At 37.7% G+C, this 19,947-nt stretch overlaps 2 protein-coding genes across 2 annotated transcripts; one reads left to right on the top strand and one right to left on the bottom strand.

The window, feature by feature from the left end:
* Window positions 1-895: 895 nt before the first annotated feature.
* LOC139147954 (phenylalanine--tRNA ligase, mitochondrial-like) lies at window positions 896-5,153 on the bottom strand. The gene is made up of 5 exons (XM_070719210.1): window positions 4,200-5,153; window positions 3,479-3,638; window positions 2,556-2,687; window positions 1,839-1,996; window positions 896-1,319 (listed from the first exon to the last, which is right to left on the bottom strand). The coding sequence occupies exons 1-5, from the start codon at window positions 4,815-4,817 to the stop codon at window positions 1,029-1,031; spliced, it is 1,359 nt and encodes a 452-aa protein (XP_070575311.1). The 5' UTR covers window positions 4,818-5,153; the 3' UTR covers window positions 896-1,028.
* Window positions 5,154-5,341: 188 nt separating this feature from the next.
* LOC139147958 (LYR motif-containing protein 4-like) lies at window positions 5,342-18,127 on the top strand. The gene is made up of 3 exons (XM_070719212.1): window positions 5,342-5,471; window positions 15,749-15,869; window positions 16,853-18,127. Exons 1-3 carry the CDS (start codon window positions 5,389-5,391, stop codon window positions 16,931-16,933), a joined length of 285 nt encoding a protein of 94 aa, XP_070575313.1. The 5' UTR covers window positions 5,342-5,388; the 3' UTR covers window positions 16,934-18,127.
* The last annotated feature ends 1,820 nt before the right edge of the window (window positions 18,128-19,947 follow it).

Genomic DNA, 19,947 nt, shown 5'->3' with positions numbered 1-19,947 from the left:
GTGAATCCTGTCGATGTCAGCAGGAAATTAAAGTAATTTCTGTTATCAAGTCATGTAGTTATATTGCAATACAATATAACAATTCAAGAGAAGTGGCTTGGGAACTCCTATTATCTGCTGCAGCAAACCCTTTCCATTGGACTAATTCATTCATGATACAAGAGGAAATCACTCCATGAATAGTCAGCTTATACCAAATTCTCTGAACTGCTTGCTTCTCGCAGTGGTTTGCATTGAACCATTGGCAATACTAGTCTAACTTGAGGAGTTGCCAACACTTTCAGGTATAATTTTTGTCCAGTAGTAATATCAGTCAACAAAGAAATCAACTCTGCAAAAGTTGAAACATTGTATTGCAAACGGTTCAACGCAAACAACTGTACTTTATTGTCTCTCATATTACCATGCGCTGCCCGTCGCATTTCGATTGGTCGAGCTGAACCGCGTGACTGACCACAAATACACAGTAATGGTCTGTTTACATTGCCCATGAATAATAAGATTAACAACTCAAAGTATCGTAACTTTACATCTCAAACTTAAATCATAATCAATCACAAAATAAAATGGAGCACTTGTAGGTCAAGTTGAGATACTTTTTTCTGAAAACATCTCCGGATTTGCCAAGTTTTTACAGCACGTGTGACAGTGCGTCGGGTAATGCTCAATTTCTCGGGCCCAGTTGTCGTTCGCGTCCTGAAATGTTCGGAAATTTTGACGGTTTTCTTCAGTTCGCTGATAATATAATGGAAAGAACAGACTCTGCTCTGACCATTAACGTTTATTTGTGGGTGCAGGCTCGAGGAAAGCCAAATTAACAGGCTCGGCAAGCCTCGCCCGTTAATTTTTGGCTTTCCTCTCGCCTTTGCCACAATAAACGTTATTGGTCAGCGCGTCGCCCGTTATTTCTATATTGTCTCTCATATTCACTAACTCCAACTTCGACGGTGATGCTGTTTTACTTCAGTGATTGCCCTAATAAAGACCAATTTTTTTGTGAAATCTATGCAGTTCTCTTTCATTTCCTTTCATTTCTTCCTGACTTCAACTTTGATTTCTGCCTCAGCAGCGTCTGCAATCTTCCAGTGTATCACACTCACTTCGTCTTGTGTCAGGGTCTTTTCCATGTGTCTGTACTCGAGCCGATAACAGTGACTCAGCTTTTTTGTCGTTGGGTGCACAAACTCGTCTATCAATGTCACTCTTTCCACCAAGTCACCACCAACAGATCTGACGACGTCGTAGAAGTCGTTAGACTGGTAGCCGGGAGGACACCAGAATGAGATGTCATTCCGTAGTAGCGGGTATTTGCTGAACGGCTGCAATAAATCACATCAATTGTTTTCAAGATTATCACTTCCAAATATCAACATGAGATACCGACAAAAAACACACAATGCTTTCTTTGGGAAATCTTAGTCATTGAGGTCTGTCCAGCAAACCTGGCTGTAAAGTTTGTTGTCATAATTAGACCCTTTAACAGCCCTTTTCAGACTACAAATTATGTTTTCATCCTTCTTCTCTTCCATACCACTTTGTCCAGTGTGGCAAAGCTTAGCTATTAGTGGGCCAATAGAGCCAACCAAGCTACTAAATGTTTAGCTTGCACAATGAGATTTGCTCGGTTAAAGGGTGACATCACATCTATGGAAGGCAGAAATGGGAACCATGCTATGAAGTAAGGCTGTGACAGAGTCTATACCATGTGGCAGACACCCTACCTTTCTATCTGTCCAGAAATCCTACGTACAGCTCATATTCTGGTTTTCCAAAACTTACATTCTGGACCATATCTGGAAAGTAGATTCTAAAATCTAAGAAACAGCCTGTATCTTTACCTTGAAAGTCACTTTGTATGGATCATCCACTTTGAATTGAGATAGAAATCTGTCATCCTCACTCCAGAATAATCGGATATCAGGAATGTTGAACAGAATCATGGCAAGCCTCTCCAATCCCAAACCAAATGCATATCCTATCTTCTCTCCTGCACCAGCTACAGATAAAATATTAGAAACAGTTTGTTAGAACAAAAGCTGTTATTGAATAATTTTTTAGATCTTACATGCTTTGCACTGATTTTCATTTTTTGTTCTCAACTTATCATAAAGTCCTTCAGTTGGTAGGGGGAGCTACAATTTCCCAAAATTTGTTTGATCTGCTCAAAAGTTTCTATTTAACAGTGTTATAAGACAGTCCCTTTGGTGTTTACGTTGTATTTGGTTGTAACCATGACAACTGAGGGAAATGTGATATTATACAGAACATCTAAAAGCAAAACCATGTACAATTCAGAAAGGCAAGTTGTTTGTTTTCATATAAACATTTTGATGTAGAAGTGATCATTCTTAGCTTTGAGGAACAGCATGAGTTTTATGCCAATTTTGAAGGACTTGATCTCAAAAGTGTCAAACTTGTATGAATCTGATTTACACATTGGGTTAGTTCACTTGTGGAAAGCTGTACTTATTTAACTGTGAGTCTATCGGCTGTAAAACAACTTTTCAAGATGACTCACAGATGACATATACATATAGACTGGACATTGTAATTACCAGAGTTTAAAATAGCTTGTTCCATGATTCCACTTCCTAGTACTTCCAACCATTCACCTTGGAATTTAATCTCCAGTTCCCAGGATGGATGGGTGAAAGGAAAATAGACCTCAATCCATTTTGTTTCAATACCTGGTTTGTTGAGACAAGAAGAAACCTACTGTATAGGAATTCAGTGCAACAACTGGAGGTAACACAAAATGAACAAAATGAATTCAGTCTGGTTTTCTGTCACCTGTGAATTGACATACCAGAATAACCCTATATTTTTATATCTATGACTCTTTCTCTCAGTGACAAAAAAAAATATGAAGCCACTTGCAGAGAAATGACATCCTTGTATTTTAAATTTTGACCCTTTCAAATGCTAATGGAAGAAATAATTCCACACAGAAAAATTGATGAATACTGCAGCCATTCTAAATTAACAGAATCCTAGGGGGTCAAGTTGCTTCACAAAACTATCAGACAGGCCCCTTGGAAAGAAAACCTCTCCATTTTTGTGATTGTGCTCGATGTTCTGTAATTGCACCCACCACACATCAATGAGTTCCACAGAATATCAAAATTCATACAGTTTGGTCGGGTTTGCTAAAAATGTACCCATATTTTTTGGGGGGGGGGGCAATTTTCTTGGGAACGTAACCAGCAGTTTTCAACATGAAAAGCCATCAAACAGAGAAGACATTGTTTTTCCTTAAGATTTAAGAAAATTGTTGAATGACTAGGGAACCTTGGAAACATTTGTGTTGTCCCCTTCATTTAATTATATTGATACACTGAAGGGAACCCTGGGAAAATAATTGGGAAAGCCACGTAAACTTTATACATACATAGGTACTGCAAAATGAATGTGTGCAAATAATGAACATATATTTCGTGACAGAAACCTCTGATCAAGAGACACGAAATGAGGGTCTTACCTTTCCCAAATAAATGTTCCACGAGTTCAGTCAGGGTCTGTTTCAGTTGAAATTCTACAAGCTTTACTGCTTCAAGGGTGTGACACGCTTGTTTGTCTGAGTCTTTCTTGCCAGTTTCAAACAGCTTCAGATCGGATGCACCTTGGCAGTCTTTGAACAACTGAAATGAAATATGTTGTGGAAAAGATAACTGAATTAAAAAACACTTGAAATTGACATCATACTGCTATGGTACACTCTCCATTGGGTCAGTAACTTACTCAGTTCAAGAAATAGTAACTACAACTTTGGATAACATTGTCATTTTTTGTCCTACAAACAAATACATTTGCTTATTTCTTGAAATACAAAGTATTAACTCCTGTTACACTAAGTATTGTTGACAAATGAATTCTATCAAGACAAATATTCAGTTGTAAACAACAAATTACACATTATAAACTTATTTAAATATATAAAGGCCATCATGTTGGCTAGGTATCTATCAGTTAACTACTTAAACCATGATACAGTAACTGACATGATAGGCTTTTACACTGTAATCTTTACATTTACCCATACATACTTAATTTTGCCCTCTGAAAGTCGATGTTTATCACAGAAAATAATTGGGTTACACGTGGAGATATAACTACCATGGGTTACACCATAGACAGTAAAGAAACTCTCTACTGTCTATGTTTACACCACAGTTTTGGATTGAAAGGGTTGATCGCATTACCTCATATTCAGTGAAGAGTCGCACACCTTCCATTTGATGGAAGACTGGATAGTGACTCGCATCAACTGTATCTCTTCTGTACACATCACCCGCGACTAGGAAAGCATCCAGTCCTGCTCTGACTAACGAATGCTGATGAGCTGAGGTATGCGCGCGTAGAATGGTTGAGGAGTTGATGTAATAGTTGTCTTGTTTCTGTCGACTGATGTGATCTCTGGGTACCAGTAATTGGTCAAAGTTTTCCTCCGTGCTAACGATGGGACTCAGGTTGTCATAGATTGAGAACAGAGGAGTTCCACGGTTGGTTAGAAAACGCTTGTAGAAAAAATCCCTGATAAGTTCTTTGATGATGCATATCGGATGTTGCTTCATATTGTGCAGGTCCCTGCCAACTTTGGAGATAATCTTTGGAGTGACTGTTGTCATATCATCCCGTTGAAAAGTCCTCCCACTGACGACAACGTCGCCTTTTTCCTCCCTTGAAAGTTCGGGGCGATGAAGTAACGAAGACGTGTGCACTAGTTGCCTTGACGACTTGGCGGATGAAATTAACATAAATTTTTGGCCATGTTTCTTAACTGTACTATAGACTAGCCTCCTTGTGATGAACGATGTCATGCTGTCTTCTAACTGTAGTATCAATCAGTGTTATGCATGCAATAAATAAAAGCTATTTACATCTGTAAGTTTTTGGATTTGAGCACAGCAGGCGTGGGCTCTTTCGCACCAAACAAAGCGCCCTCAAGTTGAAGCAGACAGCCAGATCTCCACACTATGGGTAACGGTTACATACAAATACTTCTTAATCTCTTCGCTTTTAAATGTAGTAAATATGTGTCCTTCAATCTTACTACACTCCTAAAACTAAGACAACGACGGGAAGACGAAGATATCGTGCTTAAACGCTTCACAATTTTGCACTCACATGTTTGATGATGGCCGCCATATTTTGACTCCCTAGAAATATAGTGTAGAGCGATGCCATGCATCAAATTAAACTAAGTAATCTATGGGGCGTTTCGGTAATTTTCTTGTAAATTAGAGGATGAAAATTTAAGTGAGAAGAAAATTTAATAGTGAGATGTGTCGATGACATGAAATTTTAAAAAATTTTAAGGTCGAAAATAATCAGGCAGTTAGGGAGTACGACGGCACAGATTTATGGGAAATAAAGTTCTGCTAAGATAGAATGGCGACGTCAAGAATGAAAGTGCTCAGCTTATACAAACAACTCCTTCGGGAATCTAAGAAATTTACTGGATACAACTTTCGGTAAGATATTCCCATGTCTTATGTAGATTGCAACAGTATTCTCCACCGTAGATATAGCCCTTCATTCACGAGCAAGAAACATGTTATTTGCAGACCCACGATTTGGTTGAACTTACATAGTCGCGACTTAGGTTGCGAAATACACACAGCACGTGAACGCAACTCGTTACTTCTTGTTGCAAGTCGGACTTGACGTGAATAATAATAATAATAATAATAATTTCGCCAAGTATCTATATAGCGGAAGTGACCTAATTACTTTGACCGACATACTAGTATTTTGTCTGTCCGCGGTGGCGGTGCCCTCGTCAAATCCATGTCCGGCTCGCGAACATGTTTTGGTGCCGTCTGAAATAGCGCCAGCTTGCGTCTGGTCATCACGCTGGTGTCGTCTTTATGGGGTCCAGACACTTCGCACCAAAACCAGTTCGCCCCACACAACTTCGTCCCAAAACCATTTCGCACCAAAACCACCTCGTCCCAAGTACTACCTCGTCCAGCGCCACTTCGCCCCAAGTACCACCTCGTACTAAAACCACTTCGCTTACCGTCAACTCGTCCTAAAACATCGATGTCACGATGTATCATTACGTTGTTTTTACCTGCAACTTGGCTACCACGAACCATTTCTTCTTCCATGAAACCATACCATATATTAGAAAAAAGAAACACACAAACTACTAAATGGTACATATCAGGTGCCGTGCGCGGTATTGCACGATGCGATGTCATTTTCTCGAAATGTGTACAATTTCAAGATTTCAGTCCCGGGATGGTAGAAAGGTGATTAAAACTTCACTGGCAGTGGTTGGTTATTTTCAGCTTTTAACGGTTACCGATAAATTGGGGAGTAAAGTCGTGTTTTTTTCGGATGGCAATGGTTTTGGGCGACGTGACTTTTGGGGCGAAGAGGTTTTGGTACGAGGTTGTTTTGGTGCGAAGTGGTTTTGGTGCGAAATGGTATGGGACGAGATGGTATGGTGCGAAGTGGTTTTGGTGCGAAGTGTCTGGGAACCGTCTTTATTACATCATCGTATTGCGATGTTCTACAAATTTTGCTTTTTTACTGCCTATGCCATGGTTGGTCCAATCGTGGCTCCATGGTCCAATCCTTCCGTTTGATGATGAACTACACCTCTATTATATAAAGCAAAGATATCAGGTGGGAAGGGTTTAATAACCTACCTGAGCTACAAGGCGACTTCCAAGAGGTGACAATCAGAAAAGTTCAATTGTTGATTGCATTTTCTCAATATGGCATGACAGTATTCTGAAGAATCGCTCCGCGCGGTATCAAAATGCGAAATTTTATAATTCATGAAGTGCAAATTTTTTCTGTAGGGCCTCTATACATGCTTTAGCTGAAAAACAGTTTCATTGAAGGGTTTTGCTCAAAGGAATCGCAACAAATCTAATCAAGGCTGTAAGAGTGTTTGTTTTTAATTCTTATCCCGCCAAGTTCCTATGTCACCATCAGGTCCAGTTGCTGATGGTTATATAGGTTGCATTTTTACAAAGACTTGAAAATTTGAAAGTCCCCAGAAAACACATAAAACTATGAACAAGATTTTTACAGACTAAACCTGCTAAAACGTATCACGCCAAGTTGGTGAAAATACCTGCAGGTTTTGGCTCAGTATGGTTTTTACTGACTTGGCAAATGGAAAATGACAGGCCTCCAATGGATGAGAGTTACTGCTGTGTGAGGTCTTGAATGTACTGTGATGGATCAGACCAGAATCTCCTAGCTAGTACGTGTTGCTTTGTGTTAATTGGTCGTCTAATCATTTGTTTCACAAGGACCACATGGATGATATTGACACCTAGGCATGATATCAATAAAATCCGATGCCTAATTTGCTAAATAAGTGTATTCGATTATGCAAAGTTTCCCGATAGCATTCTTTGAATATGTAAATCAAGTAGGAATGAGAAGCAATGGAGGATATTCATGGGCCTAAAATCATGCTTTACTTAAAGGTATACTGTCACCTGTTCCAATTTTGCCACAGTTACCATGACAAGAGAAAACCTAACCAATCACAGATTTTAAGCGGATGACCGCCTTTTAAAAAGTGCGCCCTTACATTGGCATTTTGAATACCAAGGAACACCCCTTTGACCATATATGGGCATATTTAGATTACAGGTGACTGTATACCTTTAACACACTCTTGTTTTCAAGGTTATGTTAGCCATTGCCCCAGTGATCACAGCAGGTTGAAGTCCTGAATGAGCTAACTTATAGGGACTCAAGTTATTTTCAGCCAAAAAAAAAATGACATCACAAATTGGACCATATTGTTTTTGAAAAATACAGCATAATGGATAGCCTAACAAAATATCTGTGTACATGTATACATTACATGCCTTTCAGTAAAAAAGAAAATGCCATGTCCTTATGATCAGTGTTTCCTGATACCATGGTTTGGGTAATACCATACATGTATGTATGTGCAAAGCGCAATGGGTGGTACTGTAGGAACTTCATCAGGGGGAAAATTTAGACGTGGATGAGGAGGAGGAATTGTGAGAAAAGAGGAGGGAGTTGAATAGTCTTTGATATATGTGTACTGGCTGCAACTTAACCCTTGCTGTTGGGTGTATTCTCAGAAATTTTGATTTATATTCTGTCAACATGCACAGCGTCTCTGCAGGACACATCAAATTTATTGTAAAAATGTCTTTGTTTCTCTTTTATTGTCATCCCGTGTCATGGAAAATAAATCACCGAGCTTGACACCACAAGAGAAGTGAATATAAATTACATTTTGCTAAATAATATATCAATTCTCAGTGAAATTAATTCCATGTGGGTGATGATTCTTGTGGATTTAAAAAATTCAGATCAAATATTTGTCTTGAGTAAGTGATATATCTGATGACAGGAGATTGCATTGCAGATACCGCCTTATGTCATATTTATGGTAATATTTTGTAGCACACTTCTTTCAAGTATGGTGTATGGAATTTTATTATGTTTTTATGAACAATTCTCCAGTGAGTTCCTACTGAGGGCATCATTCACATTTACAGACTTTTTGTTTTAATGAAAATATCCTGTAAACACGCGTACATGGTGGTTGCATTCCAGCAACTGACAAATCCAATTATCTCAAAAAACCCTTGTCAACTTACATGTATGACCCGACCACTGCATTGAGCTGTGAGCATTGTAAAAAATTGAACGCGTAGGGTGTTTGCCAATTACTAGTGGAACTGTAAACTCTGTTTGAAGCATCAAATCGAAGCTATTTACTAGTGCAGGAAATTCCATTTTCCAGATCAAACAGTCTGCAGTAATACCATGTACAATTTGCAGCTAAACATACAGTATGAATGTGGACTAATGATATATTCAGATTACATTCTGTATGCCATTCCAGTTAGGTAACTTAATTATGAACCCCGTTTTTCTGGGGTCTTTACAGGACTTGTGCCTACATATTATTGATTATCTGCAAATTTGCATGCATTGCGAGAAGATTTTGTGCACTAGTCAGTTAAACTTTGAAAAGTATTGTGTTTTGACAAGTGTGTTCAGCTCTTTTCTCACCAGTATGTAGGGATGTTATTTAGGAATTTTGAAAAAAAATAATAATAGATATATTCTGTTGATGAAAATTTTTTGAATATACACTGCAATTAAAATGTGAACACAACATTTCTGGGGTTTTTTTTTCACACTCTGGTAAACAGACTTCAGCGTTTTTTGCTAAGGTTCAGGAAATGGGGGGAATGATTTGTTTACACGGTTCACATTTACCAGCTTACCACCCCTGACAAAAACACAGGACATTATTATAATCACCATGGCAGAAGTACAGCCATGGTTTGGTCATTTTTTGATCCTATCAGTAGAAACGGCTTAGCTACCTGCATGTTTGCTTTGTTGCAACCATGTTACGCAATTCATTTCATCCTGTCATGGATGGTAGCTGAACTTACCACCCTGCCTGATGCTCAAGTCAAGGTGATTTGTGCCATAGAGGGTGCCATCACGACCAAAAACTGTCTACGGCGTAGAAGGACATTCCATGGAAAAGAATATATTAAGTTTCCATTAACTGATAAAAGGTATAGAAATTCAGCTTCATGGTTGTAATACTAAATAATAGTGAAAAATGTTCCGACTCTAGCATTTTACCCTGCAATATCATGGCATGTCATAAACATTCATGCTTGAATGGTATTACAGGAAAATTAAATAAACTACATTATGATGGGAAGATTTCAAAACCAGGCCACTAAATGAATATTTTTTATTCAGTGACACAAATTATTGTGTAACATGCCTTTGAATAAAGTAAGATCAGAAACAAATGCAGAAAAAGAGGCCTTGAGCTTTCACAGCCAGCAGGTGTCTTTTTTTTCTCCGTTGCATGTGTTGTATTAATCATCACTGTTACCACTGTCAATACCTATTTCTTGCACCAGTAATATGCACACGAATATATATGTCTTTATGCCTCTATGTATGTTTATGCATGCATGCATACATGTATCGTAACAGTATGTGTGCGTATGTATGTACCTGTATGCATATCTATGTATGCCTGTCTGTCCACAAAAATATTCTGAGAAATGTTAGCACTTGTTGATTTATTGGCATTAAAATAACATTGTTTTTCATGAGTTAACTGATTAACATAATTTGATTTTGTTTACTAATTACAGTACCATATTTAATGCTTCAACTGATCCATTGATGGTCAGATATTCCTAAACTGTTGTACATTGAAATCTTGCAGATCAAGAACGTATTTATGAATTTCTGCAGCTACCGTTAATTCCCAGGTGTTCTATTGTTAGCCAGCCCGCTATCTTCACATTTCATTCCATATTTCCAGGGTAGTCCTTGCAGTTAGAAGAATAACACCCATTGACGAGTAGATTTATTGCAATTCTTTGAACAGTAATGGAGCAATAAATTTCAACGTACTGTTGAAAGGAACACTGAAATGATAATTTTGTGTATCTGTGCATGGTAATGTGTGCCTATTCAGCTGTTATGACGTTCAAAACTGTGCTGCATTATTGCAAAAATTTCATTGCAGGGTTCATTTTCATCAAGCACATACTATATATGTTCAAGTTAGCCAGAGGTATTATCATCAAAACAGGAGTATCATGTAGAAGAAATTCCATTTCAGTGTGTCAAAAAGAAAGAAATTATGAGCTTTTTACCGAAAAAGACTTTCAAAGCCTTTCACCCTTTGGCTAAATAAATGCGTGTAATGGTTTAGATTCGGATTGACATTGATGGGGCAATGAGGTACATGCATTTGTAGATCCGTGGAAAATAGATGAGTAACTTTTAATTGCTGTCACGGAAAACAGATCTCCATCCTTTGATGCCAGGTTATAGCGTCAATGTCTATAGGACTCCCCAGTGACACTGCCTCAGTGAAATGAGAGCAGATAATTACCTTACCTAGGAGTCTTTACAGTCCCTGCGATGGAAAGTCTCATTGGTGGTTATCAATGCCCAGCAGCTCAGTTTTGAGCTGACTTGTGTATTTGTTTGGTTCAAATTACCCGTGATCCGCACAGACACTGCAGGTGTGCGTAAAATGACTCCACATGTATAAGCTCCACTCCAAGATTTTTACCACTTCCTGGATTTTAATTTTGTTGTTGTTCATTTAAGCCCAAACTTAGCTGATTTTATTAGCTCATACTTGGTATGTATATAAATACCAAAAAGAGCTTATATGGTGAGTCGGTGGCGTCTGTATGTGCGGATGTATGTTTTTAAATGAAGCCGTAGCTCTGTTATTAACATACAAAACTAAATATGTGAAATATTATCAAGGGTTCCATATTTAAATGTAGATGTACAACAAAAATGAAAATTGCACGTTTACCACACACTATAATGGAAATTTAAAAATTAACGTGTTTCGGATTCCAACCACAAATTGAAGCAAAATATTCTGATGGCAAACACAGATTTTTTCTGAATGTTTGTTAGCAGCAGGCATGTCAAGCACATGATACTACATATACGGTATATTCAATCATAAACATTAATTACCACCCAGAGATAAAGAAAGATGTCCTGTGTTTGTGCATTTTATATTATTATCATCAGATCTTAATCATTTGGGATTGAAGTGATTCATGAAATGTTTACATCCGAATCAAATGTTCAAATACTGGTGGATGAAAAGTTTGTGAAAAGTTTCTGAGAAGAGCATTTTTTTTGGCAATGAAACAAAATGAGTGTAAATAGTTAGAATTTAGCAGAATCTTTCTAGAAATAATTGCAAACCAATATGAATGCAGTTTTATCCTGTTGCTGCTATTGACAAAGTCACAGAAGCCAAATGTGGATTCAGGTGTGAAATTCACTAACGAGATGAAGAAATTCACTGAAGAGGTCAAGATCACAAAAATGACCCTATCAGTGAATTTCACACCTAATTTCACAATGGGGAGATGTCAAACATAACTTTTATATTTAGCAATGTGCTATATACTTGTGATCTCACAAGTAAAGAGATTGCCGGGTACTACAGTTGGGAATACTGATTCCGTACACTCTCCTGGGCATGATAATGGCAACCATGATGGGTTGCAAGGAAAGTAACAAGTTTCCCCAAGGGGCATGTCAGCTAGTCACTTGGCTGTGAATACACATGCTGTGATAAAGTGCTATACAGTACTTGGTGCTTATGGTAAACAACTTCAACTTTGAGCTGTATGATGTTGTATCTGTAAGCTGAATGGTTGCAATCCGGTTCATAATTCAATAACCCGTAATGAATGATCACATGATTCTTTAGCATTGCCTAAATATTGTAGGACTATAGATAGGTCCCTAGAATCACTAGCAGATGCTGTGTACAGTATCTGTTGGATGTTTTGCATTTACAGCTCTCACTAGTCGAGGCTGGGTGGTCTTTTTCGCTTCACGGAATTAAAAAACACGAGTCAGATTTTTGTCTCTTCGTTGCTTGTGGTGTTCAAGTTCAAAGCCATGATGAGCCGGGGGTGTACCAAATAAATATTGTTAACATGCAGTAATGAAAGAATCACACAGGCAACTTTTGATGAATATTTTAATTATTTCTGTCCTGTGAAATGAACACTGTAATGCTTTTTCTTTTTTTCCCCTCAAATACCCGGTATTTTGAAATACCAAAGTAAAAGCTGTGCACACACACACACACACACACACACACACGCGCGCGCTACACTGCGTACAATATATAAAATGTTATTTTCGTTGGCTGATAGATAAAATTCAACAATATCATAGGACATCACTTAAAAACAAGGCTTCATCAACAAGTGGAACATAGGCATGTCAACATGATTTCTGTGAGCAGGATAAGAAACTGTATTTGACATTCTGGTGAAAATTTTTGAAAAATACCTGCAGGTCAAAAGTGACATCCAGTAGAACTGTAAATTGAATAGATTTATCAAAAGCAAAGATGTGGTAGGCAGGCCATACTTCATGAAAGTTGCAAAAGCTATTCTACTGAGTGCATTGTAAATTTTGTTTTTTATGCTCTGCCGGTACAATATTTAGACGGCGTGCCCTAAGGATATTAGGTGGATAAACGGCCAAGCAATATAAGTTGTCACTACAGAGGGAGCCGTGATGGTGAAAAATGATGAGAAGTGAATTTCATCATGTAGAGAGAAGAACCAAGCGTATACAAATGTAAATTGAGATAAATCAATTACACCTACCCTCTGAGATAGAACATGTATACCTATATACCACCCATGGTTATCAATGATCAATGTTTGTCAGCCATCCTTTGAAACTGTCCCGCAACACCTACACACGTACATGAAGTATGAAGTTCTGCCGATAATGTGACTTTAGAAATCAGTCAGAGATACGCGAGGCCTATTATTTTGTGTTTCCTGTAAGTTGAACCCTAAATTGGAAGATAATGACATGTAATGGGGCAAACAGAGATGAAAAACAACAACCTCTATGGCATGAGTATTCATTCAGGAACGTGAGTTCAGTGGGGTCACTTTAGGTATGAGGCTAGTCCATTCTCAAGAGACTGCACAGATCATGTACTATGAATATCTCTGAAATGCATTTGTGCATTTTTGTTCTGCACAAGGTTGAAATTTTACACCTTTCTTAGTACCTATCTATGTCGGCACAATTGTATAGTAAACAGTCCGGTACATGTATATTGTTGTGAGCTCTTGTGAATTGCAGATTTTGTCAATATCCCACAATGCAACTGAAAACATATGGGGAGTTTTATTTGAAATTGCTGATTTGACTCATTTAAGTTCTGGCATGCCGAGTATTTGGATTGTATCTGCAGTTACCTTTTTAAGAAGTGGTTGAAAATCTAGACTGAGCCATCATTGAGTCTGTTAGAAATACGCTATAGAAAAGAATATGTACAAAACTTGAGATGAGGTAGAGGACTGTGCTGCAGCTGGAACTGAATTTGCGTCTGTAAAAAACGATTTTTAGCTCATATTTGGTATGTATATAAATACCAAAAAGAGCTTATATGATGAGTCGGTGGCGTCTGTATGTCTGTATGTATGTATGTATGTGGGTATGTATGTGCGGATGTATGTCTGTCACACACAAAAGCTCCCATACCGCCAAAGCTACCATCTCAGTATTTGGTGTAAAGGTTTAGGCAGGGGTTGAGATGTGACGTTGTTCAAATGAACCTGTCAGTGTCAAAAATGTGCAAATGAGGTAAGAAAGAGGGAAATCCTGCAAATGTGCAGGAGTTTTGGCATGCCAGTGACTGAAACAGGCTACTCCACTGACCTTGAGTCATTTCCTGTCATTGTTTATGAACTGTCACATATTAACAGACCTGCTCCTCAGTAAGTGAGACTACCCACAATTCCCCTTGATTTGTGTGCTCAGACATTATTTACTAAAGGCTTCTTCAATTTTATCAGTTTCTCAACAATTTCAAACTTAGAATTTAATTTAAGGATTATTGTTTAAAACTATGTTCCAAAATTATTGATGATGTTTAAAATTCAGGAGTAAATTGAATAAGAATTTGATGTTTGAAGGTGCTAAAAATTGTACACTTGTCAAGGTAAAGTTATCAGCAACTAAGATGGTCTCATCATACCACTTGTCAGACATGTTAATTTCCTTTGTTACAATAATACAAACATTCAAAAAATCAATACCCTTTCTTTTGCCAACACAGATGCTACTTATTCCCTTAGTTTCCTTGAAAATATTGCATATGGCTGTCAAAAAACTATGTCGACAAGATTACAAAATTGCCATCTCCTCTGCGGAAAAGGGGTTGATCTTCTCATTATTCACAGTGAGAAATCAGAAAATTATGATTATCAGAACTATGGTCCCAGAATTTTGAAATATGGACTGAGTTGTTCTGTGTACAGAAGAAATTTGCTTCAGTTCAGTGAGTGATCTCCATGTGTACAGATCATTGAGAATTGTGGGTAGCCTTACTTACTGTGTGCTCAAACTAAGAGGGACTAGCTGTGTTGAAACATTCCTCTGCTATGCATGTTGCTAAAGTTGACCTCCAGTACCTAAAGTTTCAGACCTTATTTACTTTTGTCATTCTTGTTTTTCTGGTTTAAATATTTCTTGTTGTTTTTCTGGTTGTACTGTGCAGAAATCATTGTCATAACATCAACGTAGAATTTTCCTGCACTGAACAGATAGAAACAACATTTATTGTTGATCTTTGGTACGCATACTTGGTATGTACCAATTCTGATCAAATGTGAACGACACCGTATCATTGCGGTATTTTTTAAGTTTCGTCACTTTAGAATTACATTGTACTTCTTCTCCATTTCATGAGCTCATGGATCTGAAATAAACAAAAAATAATGACGACACCAAATTGCGCCACGAAATTTCCTTTATTCTGTCGCAAAAAAAAGCCTTTTTTTGTACTTTTATATTGTAACAAAATACCTCCTGAGAGCAGTCACACTACAACCATTGAACCATCTGGTCAGAAGTAAAATTACATCCTCTGGAAGCATAGAAGCATATACTAAAAGTAATGAACAGGCTGTATGAGCAATCTGTCAACTAATGGCATATTGATGTGTATTGAAGTTTTTGTGTGTGTGGATTTCAACCACTTACCCACCTAACTTTCAGAATTAGTTGAGTGGATGTAAAACAAAGAATTCACATACTCTGGCCTTATCCAGAAATCGACGTACATGTATATCTTCATTCAGATCAAAGTCTTTTTTCTTGATCTTTAATTGAAAAGATTTATATCTAATTCTGGTCTACTATGTTTTCCCATTTCCAGGACGTACGCTTACAGAAGGATACAAGATGCTTTTCAGGAAAATAAGTCGGTCACAGAGTCGGTGAAAATTAATGAACTGGTAACAAAGGCAGAAAAAAATTTAGAATTGTTGAAAAGACAGGTGAGTATGTGTTTCTGTCTGCTAAATATATTTATGTATATACTTTTATCACTGCTTTATGAAAAGTTGCATCATCTGCAATCAGTATCACCTACCCTCATGTATGAACCGTAGGAAACTTAGAGATACAGAAGAAAATCATAAACTCTGGGAACATACAATGGTAATACAGTGGTTTGTGTTGAACTGTTGGCAATGTGGGAACTATACATACCGCCTAAACTAAGTTGCCAACACTGTCAACGTGATTTTTTATCGGGGCAATAATATCAGTCATAAACTCTGCGAAAGTTGAAACATCTTCCGGAAGGACATCATGTGTAGTCCAAACAACACCACACATCTTGACACATCCAACTAACTGTCCAGAACGTATCATTCATAAGCGTGGTTTCTGGTATCTAGTGGTATTGTTTTTAACTACGTCACACCTCCCTCTAGGTAATATTTCAACTTTCACAGAGTTGATTTCTTTGTGATGGACTGATATTACCACTAGATAATAGTGACATATACACCTGACAGTGTTGGCAACTTGTCAATTTAGACAGTACCGATATGCCAAGTTCCTTGCACTGCCACCGGTTCAACACAAACCACCGTAATTGAACATGTCTATGTACACGTGACCCATAATAGTATTAAAAACTATGAAACAAAATGGCCTACACATGTAAGATACCAACAACGGAAAAAAAGACGTGAACATGAACAATCACTGAATTACAGACTTGTCCATACAAATCATAGGCTGGCCATGGGTGGACATGCACTGGAAAATACATATGAACATAGAAACACAAAATGTTACACATAGACGTAGAAATAAAAATCTCAGATATTGCAGTGTGGCACTATAACATCAATTAAAGCAAAAACGCAAATCAATTATTAAGTGTATGTATGTGTCCATTACTGCTAATTTGTCACAGGAGAGGCTGATTGTATGAAGACACCATCAACATTATTTCCTTTTTCAACAGGTAACTATTAGTCAAATATATTCAGAACCAAAGCTTGTGATAGAAGTGAAGCAAGGCGAGACAGTTGAACCAAAGCAGTAGCCCGGGATCAAGTTCAGCTCCAATGTACCCATACTCTACATGTACATACTCAAGAGAAGTGTTAAGTTTCAGGAGATGGTGTTGTTATATTTTAACCTTGAGAGTTGTGCTACAATATGCTGCATTAATCAAGCAGTGTGGGATCAGAGTGTTCCATGTACAGTGTACCGTACCCTGTCTTGTAAACATGTACAAATTTTGCTCACAGCATTTGTTTTTGTACAGAAGAAAGACATTCTGTTATTTTTACTGCACTGCAAGAAGGAGGGAGTCTTTTTAATATCCTGAGAGCCTGGGGAAATTCAGTTTACTGATCTTACTTTTTCCAGAAAAAAGAAAGTACGGTACATTTGTACGTAAGTACTGATATTTATGTGCAGATTTAAGTATCGAATTCCTTGTCCGGTGACAATCCCTCTTGAGAAAAAAAAAATCAGACGTGATGTGTAATCATGTTTGCCCCTTGTGTACAAACATATGCAAATTTTTAGGAATATGCTTGCAGAGGTGACTTTTGTTTGGACATGTTAAAATAATTTGGTCACTGATTCATAGTGATCATAGGTGATTGTTAAAATCATTTCAAGTGTGCATGAAGGAAAACAGATGGCCAGCAAGTCGTCTCTGAGATACGAGAAGGGCTTCGGTGTGTCACCATAGGAACAGGAGTGACACCAGGAGGCAGCTCAGGTATTCCACCAGCATGGGGCTCCCTGTTACTACGGAAACAAGCCAACTTCCATTTCCATGAAAATTGGAAGCCACTTACGGGTTGTCATGGAAACACCTAGCACGCAACGATTTTACCAGTGTTGTAGCTTTGTTGTGATAATGTATGTTGTTTACACATTGCTTCTGTCTTACGCACAACATTAAAGAAAATTGATAAGTTATTGATACCCTTCTATTTCTGCCAGTTGTAATTTAACTTCTCGTTCTCAAAGCAATGCATTTTTGTCAAAGCTGTGGTAGCTCACTGATATCAAAAAGCTTTACACGGCCCAAATATATTTGAAGACACTACTTCGCCTGTATTGAACCATGTATTATAAAAGATGTGTATTCCCTCTGTAAAATATCTCAGAATGTTCCTGTGTGGCTTTAGACCATACCGATAGTTTGCAGTGTTTTCTTCATGTTTTGTAGCAATATTTACATTATGTTTAAATAAAACAGTATGTAAGTTACCAGTTACGAACATGAATCTGTATTCTGTAAACAAAACGACAAAAAACCCCAAACATATTTCTTTTCACTAAACTGTTCAGTCCCTTCTGCCTAAAACGAACTCATTGTTCATATTGATGAATTTAAATGTAATGATGACTCCGAGCCAGGCCACAACCAAGCCCCTTTTTAGCTCCCTTGTTTACATACAGGAGCTGATGTGATGCCACTGTCTGTCTGTATGTCCGTCTGTCATTGAACATGATTTCTTTAAAAACTGCAGGCCATATTCAATTGAAAGATGGCATACATGCGTAGGTACCAAGTACATGCAGAGAGATGAAAACAGTTTTGCTAGACATGGAGCTGTGTTAATTTGCATATTTATCAATTGAGGACATTTGTGCATTCTTTGTGCCAAATTTCGTTTTTTGCTTACAAATGTAAAATCTTGAAATTTGCATATTTTTATATTGTAGGTTTTTGTTCCATTTTGGTCAAAACGTAGATGAAACTATGTCTGGTAGCTTTCAAATTTAGTTTGTAGGTATTAATAATATTGATAACTGAAATCAGAATAGTTCAAAACGCTGGTGGAAGTTGGGTATTGAAAACTTTTTGGGCCAGGTTTCTCAGTTTGCCAAAACATTTTCTCTATAATGGCCCGTCAGCTAGCCTTCAAATTTGGTATTTTGGTACATTGAATAAACTTGCTTTAGATGCGTTCAATCGATGTTAAAATTTTCAAACATGAATTTTAAGGTCGGACTCATTTTCTCTGAAATAAGTTTTGTCCTATAGTATGGTACAGTGTACATCTTGTCTTTCATAGGCACTTTGGACCCTCCAACATGAAAAAAACCTTCATTCATATGAATGAGCTCTTCCCATACATACAACAATCATCCCAGGTCTCTAGGGTTGTCAAATTACATCATTCTGTGCATAAATCATCGGTGTCAGGCAGAAAACTTCGTCGTATTCAATGATTCGGACTGTCTGGCTGTGAATATCGCTCTCTTACAATCTGAGTTGTACATAAAAGCATCACCTGCTCATTTGTTTGTCTATGTATACTCCCTCTTTTGTATTTATCTACATTCTCTGATATATTTTCAGAATTATACTGCCATTTCAACATCCAAATAGAAAACAAAAAAGCTTCCTGTGATATGCTCCTGTTGCTTTATATTTTGAATGAATACCATTTATCTATTTAGTTGGCCAGGAAGGTAATGAAACTGTAAAAAAGTACAATTGCCTGGCATTGGTTTCAACCAAAGTCCTGCTTTCCAGTGGCAGGCATCAATCCAATCTTTCGAGATGATCATTCCACTTGCTGTATAATACATTAGAAATCCCGACATGAAGGTACTGTGAGCAGGTCTTGTACATCAGTAAAAGCCATCATTTATTCTTTGCAGCTATGTCACCTGTTTTTGACACGCTGCTACAACAGTCCACAATAACTGCGGTTTCCGTGTGTGTGGTACCTTTATAGCAGTAGCCATTTGCTAGAATTAACTGCATTCAGTACAGGACCTCACAAGATCTCCAACTGAGTGCAGGCATCTTGCAGGGCGCTTTATCCCTTTCAATGAAAGAATTGCGTGCATTATGGTTGAATTGAATCGACGGCTTGTGAGTTGAATGCTCACAGTCTGACATTTTGTTGAACCTAGACCGTGAAGAGTTCCTCCGTGACGACGAGTTCGTCACTGAAAAGGGTGATCGAGTGCATCCTGTGAGATAGAAAGTCTTTTTTTAAAAATTCCTAGTTTTTTGTCAAGACGGAATGGAGTGAAAAGGTCAGGTTCAGGTCATGACACGTCAAGGTGACCCTCGTA

This window comes from Ptychodera flava, chromosome 13 (genome assembly GCF_041260155.1).
Source record: "Ptychodera flava strain L36383 chromosome 13, AS_Pfla_20210202, whole genome shotgun sequence".
Lineage (NCBI taxonomy): Eukaryota > Metazoa > Hemichordata > Enteropneusta > Ptychoderidae > Ptychodera > Ptychodera flava.
The sequence above is the reverse complement of the archived record's forward strand: the minus strand, read 5'-3'. Positions and strand labels throughout refer to the sequence as shown.